Source organism: Ornithorhynchus anatinus, chromosome 3 (assembly GCF_004115215.2).
Source record: "Ornithorhynchus anatinus isolate Pmale09 chromosome 3, mOrnAna1.pri.v4, whole genome shotgun sequence".
Lineage (NCBI taxonomy): Eukaryota > Metazoa > Chordata > Mammalia > Monotremata > Ornithorhynchidae > Ornithorhynchus > Ornithorhynchus anatinus.
This window is the reverse complement of record NC_041730.1, coordinates 111316098-111338323: the sequence shown is the minus strand read 5'-3', so window position 1 is coordinate 111338323 and position 22226 is coordinate 111316098. Positions and strand designations below refer to the sequence as shown.

The 22226-nt window shown below is 45.5% G+C and overlaps 1 protein-coding gene across 3 annotated transcripts in view; it reads right to left on the bottom strand.

Moving 5' to 3' along the window:
• KIF20B (kinesin family member 20B) overlaps positions 1 to 22226 on the bottom strand; it is an 81092-nt gene that overhangs the window by 42134 nt on the left and 16732 nt on the right. For all 3 annotated transcript variants that reach the window (XM_029060521.2, XM_029060523.2, XM_029060522.2), the window contains exons 8-16: positions 21692 to 21925; positions 20967 to 21078; positions 13952 to 14023; positions 13718 to 13864; positions 12233 to 12395; positions 10014 to 10313; positions 4326 to 4465; positions 3925 to 4048; positions 1996 to 2080 (exon numbers count right to left, since the gene is read on the bottom strand). In XM_029060521.2, coding sequence (XP_028916354.1) covers positions 1996 to 2080; positions 3925 to 4048; positions 4326 to 4465; positions 10014 to 10313; positions 12233 to 12395; positions 13718 to 13864; positions 13952 to 14023; positions 20967 to 21078; positions 21692 to 21925 — 1377 coding nt within the window. The remainder of the gene's footprint in view (positions 1 to 1995; positions 2081 to 3924; positions 4049 to 4325; positions 4466 to 10013; positions 10314 to 12232; positions 12396 to 13717; positions 13865 to 13951; positions 14024 to 20966; positions 21079 to 21691; positions 21926 to 22226) is intronic.

Here is a 22226-nt window from a genome sequence, read left to right as displayed (position 1 = left end):
TACCTCAGTTCCCTCATATGTAAATTGGGGAAAAAATCCTCATTCCTCCTACCTAGACCAGGAGCCCCATGCAGGACAAGCACTTGTGTCGAACCTGATAACCTTGTATCTACTCCAGTGCTGAGTCCGAATAGTGCTTGGCGCATAATAAGTGCTTAACAAATACCGTTATTAATTATGTTCAGCGGTCCGCCTTAACACAAAACCACACAGATATAAAAAGCCATACAGGCCCAGGAGCCCCCAGGAATAATAATTGTGATATTTGTTAGGCATTTACTATGTGCCAGGCACTGTACTAAGACCTGAAGCAGATACAATCAAATCGGTTTGGACACAGTCCCTGTCCCACGTGAGGCTCACAGTCTCAATACCCATTTTATAGAGGAGGAAACTGAGGGACAGAGAAGTAAAGTGATGTGCCCAAGGTCACCCAGCCGACAAGTGGCGGAGATGGGCTCGGAACCCATGATCTTCTGACTCCCAGGCCCGTGCTCTATCCACCACGCCAGGCTGCCGCTCTCCTGGAAGGCGGAAGCTGAAAGAAATTGGAAAGTGTCAGGTCCAACTCCAAACCATACCAGGTTTGGATTGGGTCCAGCTTGACTGACTGATTGATTCATTCGCATTTATTGAGCGCTTACTGTGTGCAAAGCACTGTATTAAGAGCTTGATTCAACCTCCAGTGGTTGCCTATCAACCTTCGCATAAAACAAAAACTCCTCAGTCTTGGCTTCAAAGCTATCCATCACCTGGCCCCCTTCTACCTCACCTCCCTTCTTTCCATCTTCAGGCCAGCCCACATACTCCGCTCCTCGGCCGCTCACCTCCTTACGGTCCCTCCTTCTCGCCTGTCCCAAGTCCTACCACTGACCTGGAATGCCCTCCCTCCTCACATCCGCCAAACTAACTCTTTTCCCCTCTTCAAAGCCCTACTGAGAGCTCACCTCCTCCAGGAGGCCTTCCCAGACTGAGTCCTCTTTCCCTCTGCTTCTCCCCCCTCCCCATTCCCCAACTCCCTCCCTCTGCTCTTCCCCCTTTCCACTGCATTTGTGCACATTTGTATATATTATTTATAACTCTATTTATTTTGTTAATGATGTGTATAGATCTAAGATTCTATTTATATTGATGGTATTGATGCCTGACTACTTGTTTTGTTGTCTGTCTCCCCCGTTTAGACTGTGAGCCCGTTGCTGGGCAGGGATTTTCTCTCTCTGTTGCCAAATTGTACATTCCAAGTGCTTAGTACAGTGCTCTGCACATAGTAAGCGCTCCATAAATACAATTGAATGAATGACTGAATTCAGACTCAAGTTTCTGTGGCCTACTGCTAAATGCAATCTGCCCCTTAAAAAAAACTGGGGACGAGCAAAGACTGGGAAAGGGAAGCAAAAGGCACCACTTCTGAACCATGCCCGCTATCCAAGTTAGAAGAAAGGATTTAAATGACAAAAAAAGAGGGAGGGGGAGAGAGAGAGAGAGAGAGACAGACAGACAGACAGAGAATCACAAAAGTGCAGATTGAGACCAGAGCAAACAGAAGTCGTGTGGCCTAATGGAAAGAGCTCAGACCTGGGAGTCAGAGGACCTGGGTTCTAATTCTGATTCTGGTACTTGCTTGCTTTGCAAGCAAGTTATTTAGCTTCTCTTTGCCTCAGTTACTTCATCTGTAAAATGGGATTAAGACTGTGAGCTCCACATGAGACATGAACTATGTCCAACTTGATTAGCTTCTATGTATCCCAGCATATAGCACAATGCCTGGCACACAGTAAAGAATGAATACCATTTTTTTAAAAAAAGGAAAGTGAAAGGGGGAAAACAAGGAGATGTGCTAAAGGAGGCAGTCTTTTTTTAAAAAAAAAGGCAATTGGAGGAAAGTAAGGGAAACATGGAGAAAGAGGAAATGCACATGATCTAACTTGGGTAAAGAATAGATACTTCTGGCAGTGTACATTTTGATACTTCAAAAAAAGGCCTATTTCAACTCACCATTTGGTGTCTCTGTCAATTCTTGGGTTGTATTTAATGTAGGTGTCATCTGATGAGGCTTTTGTTCCAAACAAGCAGAAGTTTCCTGAGGGTCAGCAAGGGATGACATAAGACGTAAATCGATCGATGGCATTTATTGAGCACTTACTATCTGCAGAGTACTGTACTAAGCACTTGGGGGAGTACAACAGCACAACAGAATTGGTAGGCGCGTTCCCTGCCCACAACAAATTTATAGCCTAGAGGAAGGCAGCTTCTGTTCACTTTTTAACATCTGTGCTACACTGGAACTCAACAAGGCCTCCAGTTTCTATGCAATTACTGGCTTCTGAAATGAGCCATGGATACTCACTTCTGTCTTAACATGTGTTTTCATTAGACAACATAGATATAGCTCAATAGGCGTGAGTCTGCTGTAGAAAAACATGCTCCACTAACTAGAGTAAGTAGGTTTAATGAAGAAACAGCTGTGGCTACCTAGCTGGGATGTTCTCCTGCCTTCTCAGCTCCTACCTGTCTTACTGCACCATTCGATACTTTTTCTGCTGTGTTTCTGCCACTTTACAGTTATCTTCATACATCGAGGGCGAAGGGGTAAAGCACTCGGTCAATGATGGCCATTCCAATTTAGGAATACTTAGGGAAAAATATTAGTAGGGAGGGATTTTCAAAACATCTGCCCCCAACCCATCAAATCATTTCTTTTGTAACTCCAAGTTCCTTTGGAACACGTCCCTGCTGCACGTAAGGAAAACTCCCTGAGCTGTCATCTGACATACATTTAACAACGGTTTCCACGAGCAGAAACTTGGCCAGATGAGGCAATAATATTTTATGGTTCTTTTGGACAGGATTTCAAAAAGCACGCTAGAGTTCCGCAACTCTAGAAAATTGGCACTTGGTGAAGCTGTCTTCATATACAAAAGGATCTGTGAACTACAGTATTCTGGATTCAAAAACATGCTTTCTACAAAATGTTGTCAAATAAAGCTTCACGTCTGTGTAAATCCTTTCCAAACAGTAAATGATATATTTCAGTGGGCATTCTAAATATTAGAGGATACAAATCTGGAACAATTTGTGGCTTGTGATGATACTCTTCTATTGTTCCAGATTTGTATCAATAGAAGAGTATCATGAAAAATAGCCTGAAGGTGACTTGGTTTTTTTAGAAATATAACTTAAAATCTATAGTTTCCAATTAGAAAGCTATGTTTTCCAAGCATTAAGCACATGTCTAGAAGATGAAGCACCTCCCACTGAGAAAATCTTCAAGGGGCACGGCAAAACACTGAGAATACCCAAGGCTGGAGATGAGCCTGGAGAGAAGCAGCCTCGTGTAGTGGATTGAGCTCAGGTATCAAAGTCAGAATAATAATGATCATGGGTTCTAATCCCGTCCCTGCCACTTGTCTGCTGTGTGACCTTGGGCAAGTCACCTTACTTCTCCGTGCCTCAGTTACCTCATCTTTAAAATGGGGATTGAAACTGTGAGGCCCAAGAGGAACAGAGACTTTGTACCACCCAATTTGACTGTATCTTCCCCAGGGCTTAGTACAGTGGCCTGGCACAGAGTAGGAGCTTAACAAATACTATTAACATTATGATTATTATTATCACGGCTGCCCCATTCCTAAGAGACTCTGCAGCTCTTTCGTGTGGAGGGCAAAGGCCTGTGGTGGCTGAGTTGATGCTGATCCTAGAAAGGACATAGGAAGACCCATCCGAGAGTTTAAAAATAAATGAATGAATAAATAAACAAATGCAAAACTGTATCAGGTGATGCTTGGGGATGCCTGGGGCTCTGAATTTTAGATGCTTGTGAACATCAGGCTCATTGGTTTTCAATCTTGAATTTATGATTTCTTAGCCCCCAAAATTCCCACGTGTGATAAATAACTTCTCTCATAAAGAAAAGGAAAGTCATACCTCTATATCAGATGTCATAGCCACATCCTCTGAGGTTCTAGATTTACCAATCAAATCCTTTAGGATTGCCAAGCGCCGCTCAGAACTTTCTTCGAGCAACTCTCTTTCTTGAAGAAGGCATTCCCTGAGAGGGCAAACAAATCTCATTTACAGCTTCTCTCAAATGAGCAGAATTGATTTGTGTTGAAAATTGCACTCCATAAATCCCTGGGTGCAATTTATTCCCAGGGAATATTTATGCCATTGTATTCTTTTCTAATTCTCAAAAAATATTTAGAAGGAAAACACATTTAAAAAGTTTCACGGGGATAACTCTTGGAAATATAATGTAGAACAAGCCACAAAAATCTACCAAAATGGCAGGAAGATACTATAGTTTAAAAAAAATCCAAAACACTTACTTAAAATCAGTTTCCCGTTGAGAAAAATACTGGGTAAACTCTTGAGTGACTTCATCACGGATTTGTAATTCCATAATTAATTTTTCCTTTTTTTCCATTATTAACTTGTTTTTCAAGTCTTCTATTACATCAATTAGTTTCTAAAATAGGCAAAGGCAGCATATGTTGCTAAAAACTCCTTGAAGGAATACATTTTAAAAGAACAAAATGGCAGTGTCTAAACTGGACATTCATCAATGATATGTCTGCATCTTCCAGCTCAACCCACAGAGAATGAGGGTAAGGGAAGAGGGAAAAAGATCATTTTCCCCGCTACCCTACCCACAATCTCAGGAAGTCCAAAACCCATCAGGAAACAGGTATAGAAGAATCCACTTTCCTCACCCTGCCGTGGGGCTTTTCTGAGTCGCAGATTGCAGGGAGAGATTTTCCTCTAGACAGTAAGCTCGCTGTGGGCAGGGAACATATCTACCAACTTGGCTATACTGTGCTCTCCCATGCGCTTAGTACACAGTAAGCCATCAATCGATACCACTGATTGACTCCGATACCTGATATGCCAACTGCCATTCAGATGCCAGTCAAACCCCAGCACTGTTCAGCAAAAATAATCAAATTTTCAGATCAGTACAAGGAAAATTAACCCAACACAGACCAGCACTAGCTAGTACAACTCACTCCCCAGGTAGCCACAAAGGTGAGGCCCTTTCTTAGAATTAAGAACAAAGTTTCTAGAACTTTGGGCTCAACCCATTATGTCTCTCAGTTCTTGAGCCCCAGCTCCAAAAAACCCCTTAAAGCAACAAAATGTCATGGAAGGAGAGACACCCAATGGTGACAATCGGTTTCAGTTCACCAAGGAAGCCCATCTTGCATTTAATACCAAAAGAGCCAGGTCATTGGTGGTTGAAGTTGGAAAGCAATTCGGGCTTTACCAAATATTCACGAAAGCATAATCAATGCCTCTGTAATTAGTCATCAGAATCACAAATCAGAAGACCTATAAAAATCTTAAATAACTCATGATAGGGGCAAGTCACCACATAAGTGCTTTGATAAAACATCTTGCAAAGTCAGTAAATAAAGGATGAGCAGCAGAAAAGTAAAGCAAATATGCGAAACTGAAAAACCATGACAAAATTATTAGGTTTACATTCTACAGTTAATTACAGCAAAAAATAATTTTTGCGGCTGCTTTTTCAACACAACTTACATTTTAAATTACAGCACTTGAAACAAAAAAAAATCCAACTTTACCGTAAAATGAATTTTACAATTATTCTTTCAAAGACCACTCAAAAAAAACCTCTCTTGTGTGCCTGGGAATTTCTCCCCAACAGTGGCACCATGAAAAGCTCAGCAGAAAAGCTCTCTTCCTTAGTGCTCTTTCTCATAGATCCCTAACTTTAATCAGCCGTTACTGGATCTACTATTCATTCATTTAATCATATTTGAGCACTTTACCTCAAATGCAGAGCACTGTACTAAACGCTTGGGATCATTCAATACAACAGAGTTAGTGGAAGCGTTCCCCACCCATAACGAGCACACAGCTTCACAGCACTGCGGGCCCACTGAGATGTGTTTTCAACCCAATTCACCTTATTCTCCAGTTTCTCTTTTGCCAGTCTGATACCTCTTAAAACGACATTGGCCAAATGAAGCATTCACTTGATTAAATGAACATTTAATCTGGCCGGCAGGGCTAGAGGCATGCTGGAATCTGAGATTTGAATTCATCAGGCATAGGCCACAAGATTTCCATTTCAGCTTTTGTATCTTTTTGAGAAAAGCTATAGCAGAGGGGCATGCTTCATGGAACTTCAAGGTTGAAATCTTCATATATAATAATTTTTAAATCAACTTTTTAACAGTAAACAGCTTTTTTTGTGTGTGGGGGGGGTGACATTAGATTCATTTTGTCTAGAAGTTACCTTAATTGCAACTACTGCATAGAGGTGGTAGTTGAAGCCATAGGAGCGAGTGAGTTCTCCAAGGGAGTGGGTGTAGATGGAGAATAGAGGGGGCCAAAAACTGAACCTTGAGGCACCACCACAGTTAACTGAGGTAATTAAGGTGACATATTAGATTCAATTTACAGACCAGAAGGGGAGACGGACATTTATATAAATAACAGATATGTACATAAGTGCTGTGGGGCTGGCAGGGGTGGAACATTACTTGAATTATCTCAATAACTGTGGGGGTGCCTCAAAGTTCGGTTCTTGCCTCCCTTCTATTCTCCATCTACACCCACTCCCTTGGAGAACTCACTCATTGCTATGGCTTCAATTACCACCTCTATGCGAATGACATCCAAATCTACATCTTCAGCCCTGATCCCTCTCCCTCTCTGCAGTCTCGTGTTTCCTCCTGCCTTCAAGACATCTCTTCTTAGATGTCCTCCCATCACTTCCAAGCTTAACAGGTCCAAAACGGATCTTCCCTCCAAAACCCTGTCCTCCCCACCACTTTCCCGTCACGGTAGACGGCACCACCATCCTGGGTGTTATCCTTGACTCCTCTCTCTCATTCAACCCACATACTCAATCCATCAGTAAATCCTGTTGATTCTACCTTCTCAACATCACTAAAATCCACCCTTTCCTCTCTATCCAAACTGTTACCTCCCTAACAATCATTTATCCTATCCCAACTTGATTGATTACTGTATCAGTCTCCTTGCTGACTTCCCTCTCCCCACTCCAGTCCATACTTCATTCTGCTGCCTGGATCATTTTTCTACAGAAAAATTCTGGGCATTTTCCCTACTCTTCAAGTAACTCCAGCAGCTACCCACCCATCTCCACATCAAACAAAAACTCCTCACCACTGACTTCAAAGCAGTCCATCACCTTGCCCCCTCCTACTTCACCTCGCTACTCTCCTACTACAACCCAGCCCACACACTTCGCTCCTCCGGTGCTAACCTTCTCGCTGTAGCCCCGTCTCATCTATCTCGCCACCGAGCCCTCGCCCACGTCCTCCCTCTGGTCTGGAACGCCCGCCCTCCTCAAATCTAACAATTACTCCTCCCGCCTTCCAAGCTTTACTGAAGGCACATCTCCTCCAAGAGGCTTTTCCTTTTCTCCTACTCCCTTCTGCGTAGTCCTGACTTGCTCCCTTTATTCTCCACCCCCACCAGCACTTATGTAGATATCTGTAATTTATTTATTTATATTAATGTCTGTCTCCCCCTCTAATCTGTAAGCTTGCTGTGGGCAGGGAATGTGTCTAATGTTATATTGTACTCTTCCAATTGCTCAGTGCAGTATCCTGCACACAATAAGCACTTAGTAAATACAATTGAACGAATTACCATTATTCAGGTTTTCAATTCTTGAGAGCTTTTTAAAGGTATGCTTTCCTACCTTTCTCTAATCAGACACAATTCCAGTTATTCAAATAACATGGTGAGCCCATCCCAAAACTTTAAACTTGCTCCAACACAGGGAAGACTGCTCCAGATCCAAGCACAAGCCACCCCGTGTGAATCAGGGAGGCTGGTATGATGGACAGCCCTTTGCTGGTTAACAGCTTAGACTAGAGACAGAAAAAGATTCTTCATGTTGACAGCCCTGAGTTTTCAATGCTGAAAGTTTTGGCTGCTTTTCAAGATCGTTTACAAAGAAAAATATCCCCTTTGTAAATCACCTGAGGTTAGAGAACCAAGCCTTCTTTTCCCATGCGAGAGTGGTCGCATTAATTCAGGAAATAAGAACTATTGTTTGCCTCAAAGTAGAAAGTGTACAATTGCTTGGACTTGAAATATTTGGGGAGCTGGTGAATATTTTTGTGGCTCGAAAGAGGTCTCTGAATTCTACTAGAATCTGTGAAATATACTATGACATCACCTACATCATTTATTCATGTTTCACTCAGTTCTTTCTTCCACAAGGCATATTTTCACTAATAATCACACCTGTGGTATTTGTTAATCACTTACTATGTGCCAAGCATCGTATTAAGTGCTGGGATAGACACAAGAACATCAGGTCCTACATGGGGCTCATGGTTTAAGTAAGTGGAAGAACAGGCATTGAATCCCCATTTTGCAGAAGAGGGAACTGAGACACAGAGAAGTTAAATGACTTGCCCAAGGCCACACAGCAGACTAGTGGCAGAGCTGGGATTAGAGCCAGCCCAGTCTCTTTACGGTAGGCCACGCTGTTCACTATGTTGGTATTTGTTAAGCGCTTACTATATGCCGAGCACTGTTCTAAGCGCTGGGGTAGACATAGGGGAATCAGGTTGTCCCACGTGGGGCTCACAGTCTTAATCCCCATTTTACAGATGAGGGAACTGAGGCACAGAGAAGTTAAGTGACTTGCCCACAGTCACACAGCCGACAAGTGGCAGAGCTGGGATTCGAACTCATGAGCCCTGACTCCAAAGCCCGTGCTCTTTTCACTGAACCACGCTGCTTCTCGCACTATGCACTATGCATTTTGGGTAGAATACGGTTAGGGAAATCAGGAAACTTTCTTCTGAAAAAGCACTTCTACTGGATAAAATTTACATGTCCAAGACTGAGCTCCTTATCTTCCCTCTCAAACCCTGTCCTCTCCCTGACTTTCCCGTCACTGTGGATGGCACGACCATCCTTCTCGTCTCACAAGCCCACAACCTCGGTGTCATCCTTGACTCTGCTCTCTCATTCACCCCATACACCCAATCCGTCACCGAGACCTGCCGTTCTCACCCTCACAACATCGCCAAGATCCGCCCTTTCCTCCCCAGCCAAACTGCTATCTTGCTGGTACAATCACTCATCCTATCTTGACTGGATTAATCCATCAGCCTCCTTTCTGTTCTCCCATCCTGACTCCCCCCACTTCAGTTTATACTTCACTCCGCTGCCCAGATTATCTTTCTGCAGAAACGCTCTGGGCATGTCAGTCCCCCTCCCCAAAAGTCTCCAGTGGTTGCCAATCAACCTTCGCATGAAGCAAAAACTCCTCACTCTTGGCTTCAAAGCTCTTCATCACCTTGACCCCTTCTATCTCACCTCCCTTCTCTCCTTCTACAGCCCAGCCGGCACACTCCGCTCCTCTGCCACTCACCTCCTCACTGTGCCTCGTTCCCGCCTGTCCCAGCGCTGACCCCTGCCCACGTCCTAACTATGACCTGGAATGCCCTCCCTCCTCACATCTGCCAAACTGACTCTCTTCCCCTCTTCAAAGCCCTACTGAGACCTCACCTCCTCCAGGAGGCCTTTCCAGACTGAGCCCTCCCTTTCCCTCTGCTCTTCTTCCCCTCCCCATCACCCTTACTCCCTTCCTCTGCTCTACCCCCTTCTCCTCCCCACAGCACTTGTATACATTTGTACATATCTATTACTCTATTTAATGATGTGCATTTATCTAAGGTTCTATTTATCTATTTTGATGGTTTTGATGCCTGTCTACGTGTTTTGTTTTGTCTGTCTGTCTCCCCCTTCTAGACTGTGAGCCCGTTGTTGGGTAGGGATTGTCTTTGTTACCGAACTGTACTTTCCAAGTGCTTAGTACAGTGCTCTGTACACAGTAAGCTCTCAATAAATACGACTGAGTGAATGAATGAATGGAGTGCTTTGGAATTGTTGCAATAGTCGGGGGCAAACACACATACCATAACGTGACTTTGCCTTTACGTGGAGTTCATCAAGAATGTAACCCCTTTGGTTATGGCAGAATCAAATGTACTTACCTGGTATTTCTCTTTGCTAATGATAAAGTCATCATCGCTCTCCCCTTCCAAATTTTCTTCTAATTCCTCTTCTTGGATCTCCGTTTCCATATGGCTTTCTTCCGTTTCATCTGTATCCGCTTCCAGATCTTCATCTTCCATTAGATCCTCAAGACTCCTCTCCCATTCTATGGAGTTTCTCATATTTGCCAGTGACATTTTACTCTTTGCATTATTAATGATGAATGACACATCTCTGGAAGATTTGATCTGACCAACCAGTTTCTCTTGAGAGCATTGTCCGGGGTCTGGAACAAATACCTGTTAAGAAATACGGTGTCAATATTTTTAAAAAACATACACACATAAACCCTTTGCTCCAGCCAAAAACACACACACAATCCCCACCCCACCCCCACCATTTTGAGGAACTCATTTTTTCCCTCCAACCCAAAAGGTAACCTTTAACTTACAAAATTTGAAATTCACCTTGGGGAAACCTAAGCAAACACTTCTAACATCCAATGTTCCTAAAACATGTGTTCTCCACTACATGTTTTGGAGAGAGTCTTGTTGCAGAATTAATAGTAATCAGTGGCATTTTTTGAGTGCTTAATTCTATGCAAAATGCTGTACTAAGCACTGGGGAGAGTTTGACACAATATCCCTGTCCTCAAGAAGCTTAGTAGCATCAGCAGAAATATTTGATTAAGCTTCTACTTGGTACACGGCAGGTACTTGAGAGTAACAATAATACTAATAATAATGATTATGATATCTGTTAAGTGCTTACTATATGCCTGGCACTGTTTTAAGCACAGGGGTAGATACAAGTTTGTCAGGTTGGACATAGGTCGCTGTCCCACATAAGGCTCACACTCTTAATCCCCATTTTACAGATGAGATAACTGAGGCTCAGAGAAGTCAACTGACTTGCCCAAGGTCACACAGCCATGATCTTCTGACTCCCAGGCCCGTGCTCTATCCACTAGGCCGCACTGCTTCTCTCAAGTACACAATAACACATCCGCATGTGCTCTGCCCACTACCTTACACTCTAAAGGGGAAAGGCAAACATTAAAATATTTACGACTACAGTGGTCAAAATAAATATATCTTTATAAATACTGAGAAAGATGTAAAGTTCATAAATGCTTAAGATGGCTAAAGGGCTTAGGGAACGTATCTACCAACTCTGTTGTAACATAACCTCCCAAGTGCTTATTAAAGTGTTCTGCAGACGGTAAATGCTCAATCAATACCAATGGATTGATTGATTCTTCCTCCAATTGGCAGGCCACGTTTGGGTAGGCTACGTATTCATTCATTCATTCATATTTATTCAGTGCTTACTGTGCACAAAGCACTATACTAAGCACTTATAATGATGCAAGGTAGGAAGAAACGGTTCTACGTTGCGCGCGGCCAGATGTGGGATGACAACATGAGGTTCTTCTTCAGGAATGTTCCCGTGTTGTACAACTACTTGAATGTTTACTAGCATTTGCCATTTAATTCATGTTTAGTACTAAGGATCAATCACATTTATTGAGTGCTTCCTATGTGCAAACCACTGTACTAGCACTTGGGAAAGTTCAATATAACTAAGTTGGTAGACTCGTTCCCTGCCCACAAGTAGCTTATAGCCTAGAGAGGATAATGTTACCCCTTTTGAGTTTTTTCTTCAAATACAAAATTAAAAAGATTTCAGATTTGATCTGAAAGTAGTCTAAAAGAATAATCCTATATTTTTCTGGAAATTCTGGAACAAGTCAAATGAAAGCTAGGCAGTTTAAAACAATGAATCCTAAAACTTTGATTTTCTTATTTTGAAAGGTTGCTCGGTTTTCAGCCGCCCCCACTAAAGCTGTTTCTATCCCAGGAGTCAGAGTGATGCGCTATCGAACGGTCAACGTTGACCTGGTGATTCTGAAGAAATCATAAAGCCGACTGCGGTGACTTTTGGCTGAGTTGGCCACCTGACATGCCGATAATTATTTGATTTTATTTCGGTAAAGCTTCATCACAAATGATGAAGTCAGGCAAACGTTTTCCTATGTGTATAAAAGAAGAGGGGAGAAGAAAAGACAGGAACAAAGAATTGCTGATGGGGAACAAATACATCACTGCAGGTGTTTTAAGGTGCCAAGGAAAGAGCTGAGTGTTTATATTAACCATCTCTAATCTGAAGAAAATAGCCTAGCAGAAAAAGGAGACTTCTTAGGTTTAAATTCACTTACTTTCTGTGCAACTGCTGAGAACTTCAACACGTTGAGGGTTTCGTCGTAGGCAGAGCAACTCTGGTTGATGTTCACGATCATGAATATCTTCCCTTTACCACTGAAAAAGCCTTGAAGATAGTGAGTGAGTTTACTCTCCCGAAAAGGCACATGTTGTTGCAACCTAAGAAAAGGAGGGTTCAAGGAGTAATTGTTTAAAAGAAACTCTGAACGATGATAATCATAATAATAAATAATTATAATAACGATGATAAAAGTCCTGTACCAAGGCTGGTTGTAGGGACTTTTCCTTAAGAGTGAGTAGCCCAGCAAGAACTTCTGGGCCAGTTAAAGTGTTCTTTCCGGCACTAACTGGACGCTCTGCAACACAGGCATGCAACCGAAGCCATTATTTGAATTCTGGGATGCACTGAGAAACCAGGTGAGGTGATACAGAATCCAGCGGCCCCGGGAACCCCCCGAGGTTATCTGAACACTCCTGGTTATCTGAAAGGCCCTCCGGGGCCACCGACTTGCGCTGCTAGACAGTTTACTTAAGCAGTGGCATCTATCTGCTCCCAGCTACCAGGCCAAAAACCTCACCCCACCCCCGGCAACCCGCCTGCCCAGACCACAGCATCCACATCTCATCAGGGTCCACGAGGGAGCCTGAACTGAAACACGTTTGGCCTTCATTTGCAGGGGCACAGCCATCTGGGGTAAGTGCTTCTGGGGACTCGTGGGCTCACGATAATTGAGAGCTTGAGCCACAGGAGGTCCCAGAACGATGGCAAACGGGAGAATCCAGTTCACGCAGCCATCGGTGCCTCGGTCACTGGAGGCTACAGCAGGACTGATCGAATCCAACTGGGCTCAGCTGGACCCAGCCCACTGGCCAGGTGGCTGGGCCTTCCTCAGCTGCTACCATTACTAGAAAGAAATCCCAAAGGCCTGGGTGTTTGGGTGGGGTGATCAGCAGGCAGCAGGGGATCGTGCCATCAATCGACCACATTTGGCTGGGAGAGGACAGGGAGAGTACAACAGTTAGTTAGTAAGTAGATCTGTACCCAGGAGGGGTTCTAGAAGAGCCTCTAGTGTCCATTGGGAAGTATCTCCAACAATTCAGACTACAAAAGCCAAGAAATTCTAGGGATTTACTTAATCGGAAAGAGGAAGTTGCTTCACACCTGAACACGCACATGTCTCAATTGGTATAGCTAGTCTGCCTAACAAATCCTAGAATTTACAATTTGGTTCCTTGGTTACTCTGCACAAGTTAAGACAATAATGGAACCGAGATTTCCTTTAAACAGCACTTTTCATCCAGTATATCAAAATATTTGAACCACAGACTTCACGTTTCTGTGACAAAAAGCAAAACAAAACAAACAGTAAATTATGAAATACTCATCTGGTAGGGATGCTGGGACAAGGATTTCAGTCCGTCTTTTTCTATACTTAGCTCTGGGAAAGACTTCACAAAGATCCACATACAGAAGTACTTACTTTGACTGCTGACTATTCTTCAAGGCATTAATGCACTTGCCCAGTGTCAGTAAAGAAACGTTAATGTTTCCCGTTTCTCTTAATCTTTCACCTTCATTCTGTGCCTTCGTACAACGTTCTGAACCGGCAAGATCACACAACGATAATCTAAAATAAAAGGAACATTTTTGGGTGGTGTTTTTGTCTTTAAAAGAATCGGAAAAGCCAGTCACCATTTGAAAGCAGAACACTCACTCACTGACTCGTGCAACCCGAGGCACTGCCGAATCTTCAATCTGTAATGTTCTGATAGTGAATATGCTGTGACTAAAAATAAAAACAAAACATATTTAGTCATTGCATTTTAGGGTCTATATCCTGCAACGCACCCCACCAAGTCCCACAAGATGTGATCAGTTGGATTTATTGAGCACTTACTGTGTGCAGCGTGCTGTACTAAATACTTGGGAGGGTACAATATTAACAGAACTGGTAAACACGTTCCCTACCCCAAATAAAATGACCCCACTGGGCAGGAGAAACATGGAACCACCAAGGATTTTCAATTTCGAACTTTTAAGTTTCAAATTGTAATTTTAACCTTAAATTTCTAGACTTCTTAAATTCCATTCAGCCCTTTTTAGGTCGCAACATGCACACACTTGATCCACATACGGTTCCCTACTGATCCCTCTCTACCCAAGAACCGACTTCTGTTTCCAATATTCATGAAATCAGCATCATCAATGGTATCACTTATTCAATCAGACTAGATTGAATGATTAGGCTGTGAGATTGTTGAAGGCAGGAAACGTGTCCATTATTATACTGTACTCTCCCAAGCACTTAATACAGTGCTCTGCGCACAGTAAGCTCTTAGTAAATGTAATTAAAAGTCATTCAATCGCATTTATTGTGGGTTTACTGTGTGCAGAGCACTATACTAAGCGCTTGGGAGAATATTAATTGAGTACCTGAGTAGGAAGGACTGTAGTAAGTGCTTGGGGAAGAACACAAACAAGAACCACAAACGTTTTCTGAAGTTAGGTTTCTGTGAGCATTCTTGCCACTCTCAGGCCTATCACAAGTCATACATCACCCGTCACCACTGAGCCAATGAAGCACTCATTAAAATTAGAAATCCATTAAGTTAATTGAAGCAAATCCCCAGAGAAGCAGCATGGCCTACTGGAAAGGGTCTGGGCCTACATCATTCATTCAATAGTATTTATTGAGCGCTATGTGCAGAGCACTGTAGTAAGCACTTGGAATGTACAATTCGGCAACAACACTTGTCTGCTGTGTAACCTTGGGCAAGTCACTTTTCTGTGGCTTCGCTCACTCACCTGCTTCTCCCTTCTACTTAAGACTGTGAGCCCAGTGCTTGGCATATAATAAGAGCTTAAATGCCACAGTTGTTATTATTAGCAGCAGCTCTCAAATGTCTGCTTTAAGGCAAAAGACAGCACCAACGCACTAGCCAGGGAATTTCAAGAAAAAAAATGCTTCCTAAAAATGATTTGGGAGCAGCATGGAAAGAGCACAGGTCTGGGAGTCAGAAAATCATCCCAACTCCAACATGTGCCTGCTGGGTGACTTTGGGCATGTCACTTAACTTCTCTGTGCTTTGGTTTCTTCATCTGTAAAACAGGGATTAAATATCTGCTCTTCCTTCTCATTAGGCTGTGAGCCCCATGTCGGGAAGGGACTGAATTCAACCTGATTATCTTGTATCTACGCCAGCACTTAGTCCAGTGTACGGCACATAGTAAGCATTTAACAACTACCACAATTATTATTCCTCTTTTCTTTGAGGAGCTCTAACATGCTGTGGACTGACATAGTAAGTGCTTAATATATCAATACTGTTATTATTTGGAGGAAAAATGATTCCATCATATTAATTCATTCATTCAATAGTATTTATTGAGCGCTTACTATGTGCAGAGCACTGTACTAAGCGCTTGGGATGAACAAGTCGGCAACAGATAGAGACAGTCCCTGCCGTTTGACGGGCTTAGTCTAATCGGGGGAGACGGACAGACAAGAACAATGGCAATAAACAGCGTCAAGGGGAAGAACATCTCGTCAAAGCAATGGCAACTAAATAGAATCAAGGCGATGTACAATTCATTAACAAAATAAATAGGGTAACGAAAATATATACAGTTGAGCGGACGAGTACAGTGCTGTGGGGATGGGAAGGGAGAGGTGGAGGAGCAGAGGGAAAAGGGGAAAATGAGGCTTTAGCTGCGGAGAGGTAAAGGGGGGATGGCAGAGGGAGTAGAGGGGGAAGAGGAGCTCAGTCTGGGAACGCCTCTTGGAGGAGGTGATTTTTAAGTAGGGTTTTGAAGAGGGAAAGAGAATCAGTTTGGCGGAGGTGAGGAGGGAGGGCGTTCCGGGACCGCGGGAGGACGTGACCCGGGGGTCGATGGCGGGATAGGCGAGACCGAGGGACGGTGAGGAGGTGGGCGGCGGAGGAGCGGAGCGTGCGGGGTGGGCGGTAGAAAGAGAGAAGGGAGGAGAGGTAGGAAGGGGCAAGGTGATGGAGAGCCTTGAAGCCTAGAGTGAGGAGTTTTTGTTTGGAGCGGAGGTCGATAGGCAACCACTGGAGTTGTTTAAGAAGGGGAGTGACATGCCCAGATCGTTTCTGCAGGAAGATGAGCCGGGCAGCGGAGTGAAGAATAGACCGGAGCGGGGCGAGAGAGGAGGAAGGGAGGTCAGAGAGAAGGCCGACACAGTAGTCTAGCCGGGATATAACGAGAGCCCGTAATATTAAGGTAGCCGTTTGGGTGGAGAGGAAAGGGCGGATCTTGGAGATATTGTAAAGGTGAGACCGGCAGGTCTCGGTAACGGATAGGATGTGTGGGGTGAACGAGAGAGACGAGTCAAGGATGACACCGAGATTGCGGGCCTGAGAGACGGGAAGGATGGTCGTGCCATCCACGGTGATAGAGAAGTCTGGGAGAGGACCGGGTTTGGGAGGGAAGATGAGGAGCTCAGTCTTGCTCATGTTGAGTTTTAGGTGGCGGGCCGACATCCAGGTGGAGACGTCCCGGAGGCAGGAGGAGATGCGAGCCCGAAGGGAGGGGGAGAGGACAGGGGCGGAGATGTAGATCTGCGTGTCATCTGCGTAGAGATGGTAGTCAAAGCCGTGAGAGCAAACGAGTTCACCGAGGGAGTGAGTGTAAATGGAGAACAGAAGAGGGCCGAGAACTGACCCTTGAGGAACTCCAACAGTTAAAGGATGGGAGGGGGAGGAGGCTCCAGCGAAGGAGACCGAGAATGATCGGCCAGAGTGGTAAGAGGAGAACCGGGAGAGGACAGAGTCCGTGAAGCCAAGGTGAGATAAGGTACGGAGGAGGAGGGGATGGTCGACAGTGTCAAAGGCAGCAGAGAGGTCAAGGAGGATCAGAATGGAGTAGGAGCCATTGGATTTGGCAAGAAGGAGGTCACGGGTGACCTTAGAGAGAGCAGTCTCGGTAGAGTGGAGGGGACGGAAGCCAGATCGGAGGGGGTCTAGGAGAGAATGGGAGTTAAGGAATTCTAGCCATCGATCGTAGACGACTCGTTCTAGGATTTTGGAAAGGAAGGGTAGTAGGGAGATAGGACGATAACTGGAGGGGGAAGTGGGGTCAAGAGCGGGGTTTTTTAGGATGGGGGAGACGTGGGCATGTTTGAAGGCAGAGGGGAAGGAGCCCTTGGAGATTGAGTGGTTAAAAATAGAAGCTAATGAAGGTAGGAGGGCAGGGGCGATGGTTTTAAGAAGGTGAGAGGGAATGGGGTCCGAGGTGCAGGTGGAGGGGGTGGCACTTGCGAGGAGGGAGGAGATCTCCTCTGAGGATACTGCAGGGAAGGATGGGAAAGTAGGGGAGGGGGTCGGTGGGGGGAGGGGAGAGGCGGAGGGGTGACTTTGGGGAGCTCAGACCTGATCGTGTTGATTTTCGTGAGGAAATAGGTGGCCAGATCATTGGGGGTGAGAGATGGGGGAGGGGGAGGAACAGGGGGCCTAAGGAGAGAGTTAAAGGTCCGGAACAATCGGCGGGGGTGACGGGCATGGGTGTCGATGAGGGAGGAGAAGAAGCTTTGCCTGGCGGAGGAGAGGGCAGAGTTAAGGCAGGAAAGGATAAATTTGAAGTGTGTGAGGTCGGCTTGGTGCTTGGACTTTCGCCGGCAGCGCTCGGCAGCTCGAGCATAGGAGCGTAGGAGGCGGACGGAGGAGGTGATCCGGGGCTGTGGGTTAGTGGAGCGAGAGTGGCGGAGGGAAAGGGGGGCGAGAGAGTCGAGATGAGTAGAGAGGGTGGAGTTGAGAGCGGAGACCTGATCGTCGAGAGTGGGAAGAGAGGACAGGGCGGCGAGGTGAGGAGAGATGCTATTGGAAAGACGGATGGGATCGAGAGAGCGGAGGTCTCTGTGGGGCAGTAGCGAAGATTTGCAGGGGGAGGGAGTGTGAGAGATGAGGCAGGTTAGAAGGTTATGGTCAGAGAGAGGGATTTCAGAGTCGGTGAGGGAGGAGATAGTGCAGCGGTAGGAGATGACGAGATCGAGGGTGCGACCGAGTCGGTGAGTGGGCGCGGTATGGTGGAGGAGGAGGTCGGCAGAGTCGAGGAGGGATAGCGGGCGGGCGGCAGAGGAGTCGTCGGGTACATCCGTATGGATGTTGAAGTCTCCGAGGATCAGAGTGGGCAGAGAGAAGGAGAGGAGGAAGGTGAGAAAGGGGTCAAGGTGGTTGAAGAAGTCGGAGGTGGGACCGGGAGGGCGGTAGATGACGGCGACAAGTAACTGGAGTGGGTGGTAGAGGCGAATGATATGGGCTTCGAAGGAGGGGAAGGAGAGGGAGGGGGGAGGAGGGATAGTGCGGAAGCAGCATTGGGGCGAGAGGAGGAAGCCGACGCCTCCTCCCTTACCGGTGAGTCTGGGGGAGTGGGAGAAGGAGAGGCCTCTGCTGGAGAGAGCGGCAGCGGAGACCGTGTCTTCGGGAGAGAGCCACGTTTCCGAAAGGGCGAGGAGGAGGAGAGAGCGGGAGAGGAAAAGGTCATGGATGAAAGGTAGCTTGCCTGTAATAGAGCGGGGGTTCCAGAGGCCACACTTGAAAGTAGCTGTGGGTGCAAGGGGAGGAGGGGGGGAAGGGCGGGGGAGGGGAGGGTTTGGATGGGAAGGAGGTGGCGGGGCCCTGGACGGGGAGAGGGGGATGAGGGGTGGCGGTGGGACAAGAGGACTGGGATGGGGCATGGGTGGGGAAGAGAGAAGGGGGGAGGGGGTGAAGAGGGGGTTTGGTGGGGGGAAGAGTAGGGGGAGGGGGAAGGGGGTAGCGCTGGTAAAGTGGGGTTCTAGGGCGGGAGAGGGGAGGGGGGGAGGAGACAGAGGAGAGAGCGGGAAAGAGCTGAGCGAGAGAGGGGAAGGGGAAGGGGAGGACAGGAAGGGGCGGGAGGGGGGAGGGGGAGAGGAGGGACATGGCGAGGCCAGAGAGGTGGGTGGCAGCACTGACAACAATAAACAGTAATAAACGAAATCGGTAATATAGCAACATGATACAGTATGATACAATACGGTAGTGCTAATATAGCAACATGATACAGTATGATACAATATAGTCATGTTAATAAAAGGGGTGATGATCAGGGTCGGAGGTAGACTCGATTAAGGGGCGACCTGATCAAAGTCAAAGTCTGACGACAATAAACAATGACAAGCGAGATCGCTAATATAGCAACATGCTACAGTAAGGCACACTACAACAGTGTTAATAAGCAGGCGATGACCAGGGTCGGGGGACGAGCCGACCCTACCCGATCAGACTCAAAGTCAAGCGGCCAGCGGCCGAGAGAATCCCAGAGCTCATGACCAAATAACCCTGTGGCGGCGGGGGGGCCCTGAGGTTGTCCGGGGTGGGTGGCGGCCGTGGGCGGCGGCTAAGGTAAGATAACATGGTGAGAACAAGGACGTCGTCGCCCGGGGCGGGGGCGGGAGAGATGAATCACCTCAAGAGGGAAGAGGGAGTGAGGCCTTCCCAAAATGGCCGCCTCAGGCAGAGTGGGGGCTTCCCAAAATGGCCGCCTCGGGCGGAGTGGGGGAGCGGTTGGGGAGCACAATGTCCCCGGGCCCGAGCAGGGGGACACAATGTCCCCCGAGGACACAATGTCCTTGGGGGCCATAAAATGTTCATTAGAAACATAAAAATGGTGATAATTCTGGTTACCTGAACTCTACTTAGATCATGAGCCCCATGCGAGACAAGGACTAAACCCATCCTTGTTATCTTGTCTCTACCCCAGTATTTAGCACAGTGTATGGTGCATGGGAAGCGCTTAACAAATACCATTATTATTATTATTGTTAAATTGATTGCTTGCACTAAGAAGTAGTGTTCTCTAGTGGATAGAGCATGGGCCTGGGAGTCAGAAGGACCTGGGTTCTAATCCTGCCTTGACACCTGTCTACTGTGTGACCTTGGGCAAGACACTTACTTTCTCTGTGCCTCAGTGACTTCATCTGTAAATGGGGATTAAGACTGTAAGCCCCCTGTGGGATAGGGACTGTGAGCCCCCTGTGGGACACGGACTGTGTCCAATCTGATTTGCTTGCATCCATCCACCCCAGCACTCAGTACAGTGCCTGGCACATAGAAAGCGCTTAACTAATACCACAATTATTATTATTGTATGCAGGGCACGCTTTAATGTATTTCAACTAAAAAGGTGGTAACCTCGACTTCATCCATGATTATCTCATGTCTGGGGCACCTTGAGGGGATTACTCAGGGGAGGCTAGTTAGTTAGCAGCTCTGCTACTTCTCTGTGCTTGGGAAAGAACAGAAACAAGAAGCAAAAATGTTTTCTGAAAGTAGGTTCCTGTGAGCATTCTTGCCTCTCTCAGGCCTATCTCAGGTCAGGTGCAGCCAGTCACCATTGAGCCACTGAAGCACTTATTACAACTATAAATCCATAAAGTTACCGGAAACAAATCCCCCGAGAAGCAGCGTGGCCTTCTGGAAAGAATCTGGGCCTGGAAGTCAGAGGACCTAGGTACTAATCCCAGGTCCACCACCTGTCTGTTGCGTGACCTTGGAAAAGTCACTTAAACTTCTCTGTGGCTTCTTTCACTGCTTCTCCCTCCTATTTAGATTGGAAGTCCTAGGAGGGACCTGATTATCTTTCACTATGTGAAAGACTGGGCTGCTGATTCCATCCTAAAATGAGTCGCCTGCCAAAATGGAAGACAAATCCATTTACTAGTCTGGGCCTGGAAAAGAGTACCATTCAGCCCTTACCTTCTACTGGAGACACTGTTTAGTTTGGTATAGGCAACGCTCTGATGTTTTATTCCTAATTTTAAAAGTCTGTATGCTTCCTTGGAATCAGAAACTTGAATCCATTGGAGATCTTTAAGGAAAAAAGAGGGGGTAAAGAGATGATCTGTAAATATACGCCAAAAAGCCATACAGTCCTCCCAAGCAAGTACTGCAAAGGAAATCCCTTGAGAAGAAAAAGGAGGGGTTAAGGCAAGCTCTCAGAGAAGAGCAGTAACAGAAAAGGAAAGATTTTATTATAATACCTACTAGCTGGGGCACCCACTAAGTAGTTGTTGCCACCTTATTCATCAGCTCCTAGACATTTCTAAGGTACAGCACAGCACCACAACTAAAATTACAAGCAGTCCTTACCTGACCCCGCCTAGCCAAGGCATGTAGGTTTGTAAAATAATCTCTGCTAGCCTAGAGTCCACGTTAACTCAAAAAAGAGAGCAATTACGTAACAAAACCATAATCTCCTCTACTGCTTAATTACTGGAGCCAAAACATTTTCTTTCTAGGCCATTGACTCAGCTATATAAAAAGTATCATTAGGAACATCAAAAAATTCCCAAGCTGACAGCTATACAAGTCTACAAATACGCTATTATGTATTAACCACCGGGTAGGCACCCAAAGTGGGAAAATGATGTGTCAGATTTCAAACTGAAATAAAAATGACTTACAGATTCATGCGTTATTACCTTTTATAAAAGAGCAGCCTTTTACATCTTGAGAAAGGCGTAACATCTTTCTTTTTTGGAACTTGTCATTTGACACCGGAACAAATAAGTCATAAATACAGTCGTTATAGATCTCACAAAAAGAAACCCAGACAGAAAACCTGACATAATTTTCTGCATTCAAACTGTGCTGTTCACAATCTTTGATGGATTCTTCAAGATCTGTTGAGACATTCACAGAGCTCATCAAGCTTCCTATACATAAGAACAGGAAAGATTTTAATTAGTTAAGAGTTGAATAAAAGATGAGACAATTTCATGAAAATCTGACAAATGAACTGAAGCCAGACTTTTTAGAACAAGCTTTGGCATTTTAGAATTTGACAGTCTAATACTTAGCATATTCAGGAGGAGGAACTACTATAATGGTATCCGTTATGTAGCTCAGAAAAATCCATTTCTGGAAAATCCAGCCACATGTTCTCACCCACAAGGCCAAGACTTTAGGACAAATGGATGTTTAAGATATTTCAGGGCAAAGCTCATACAGGAAACT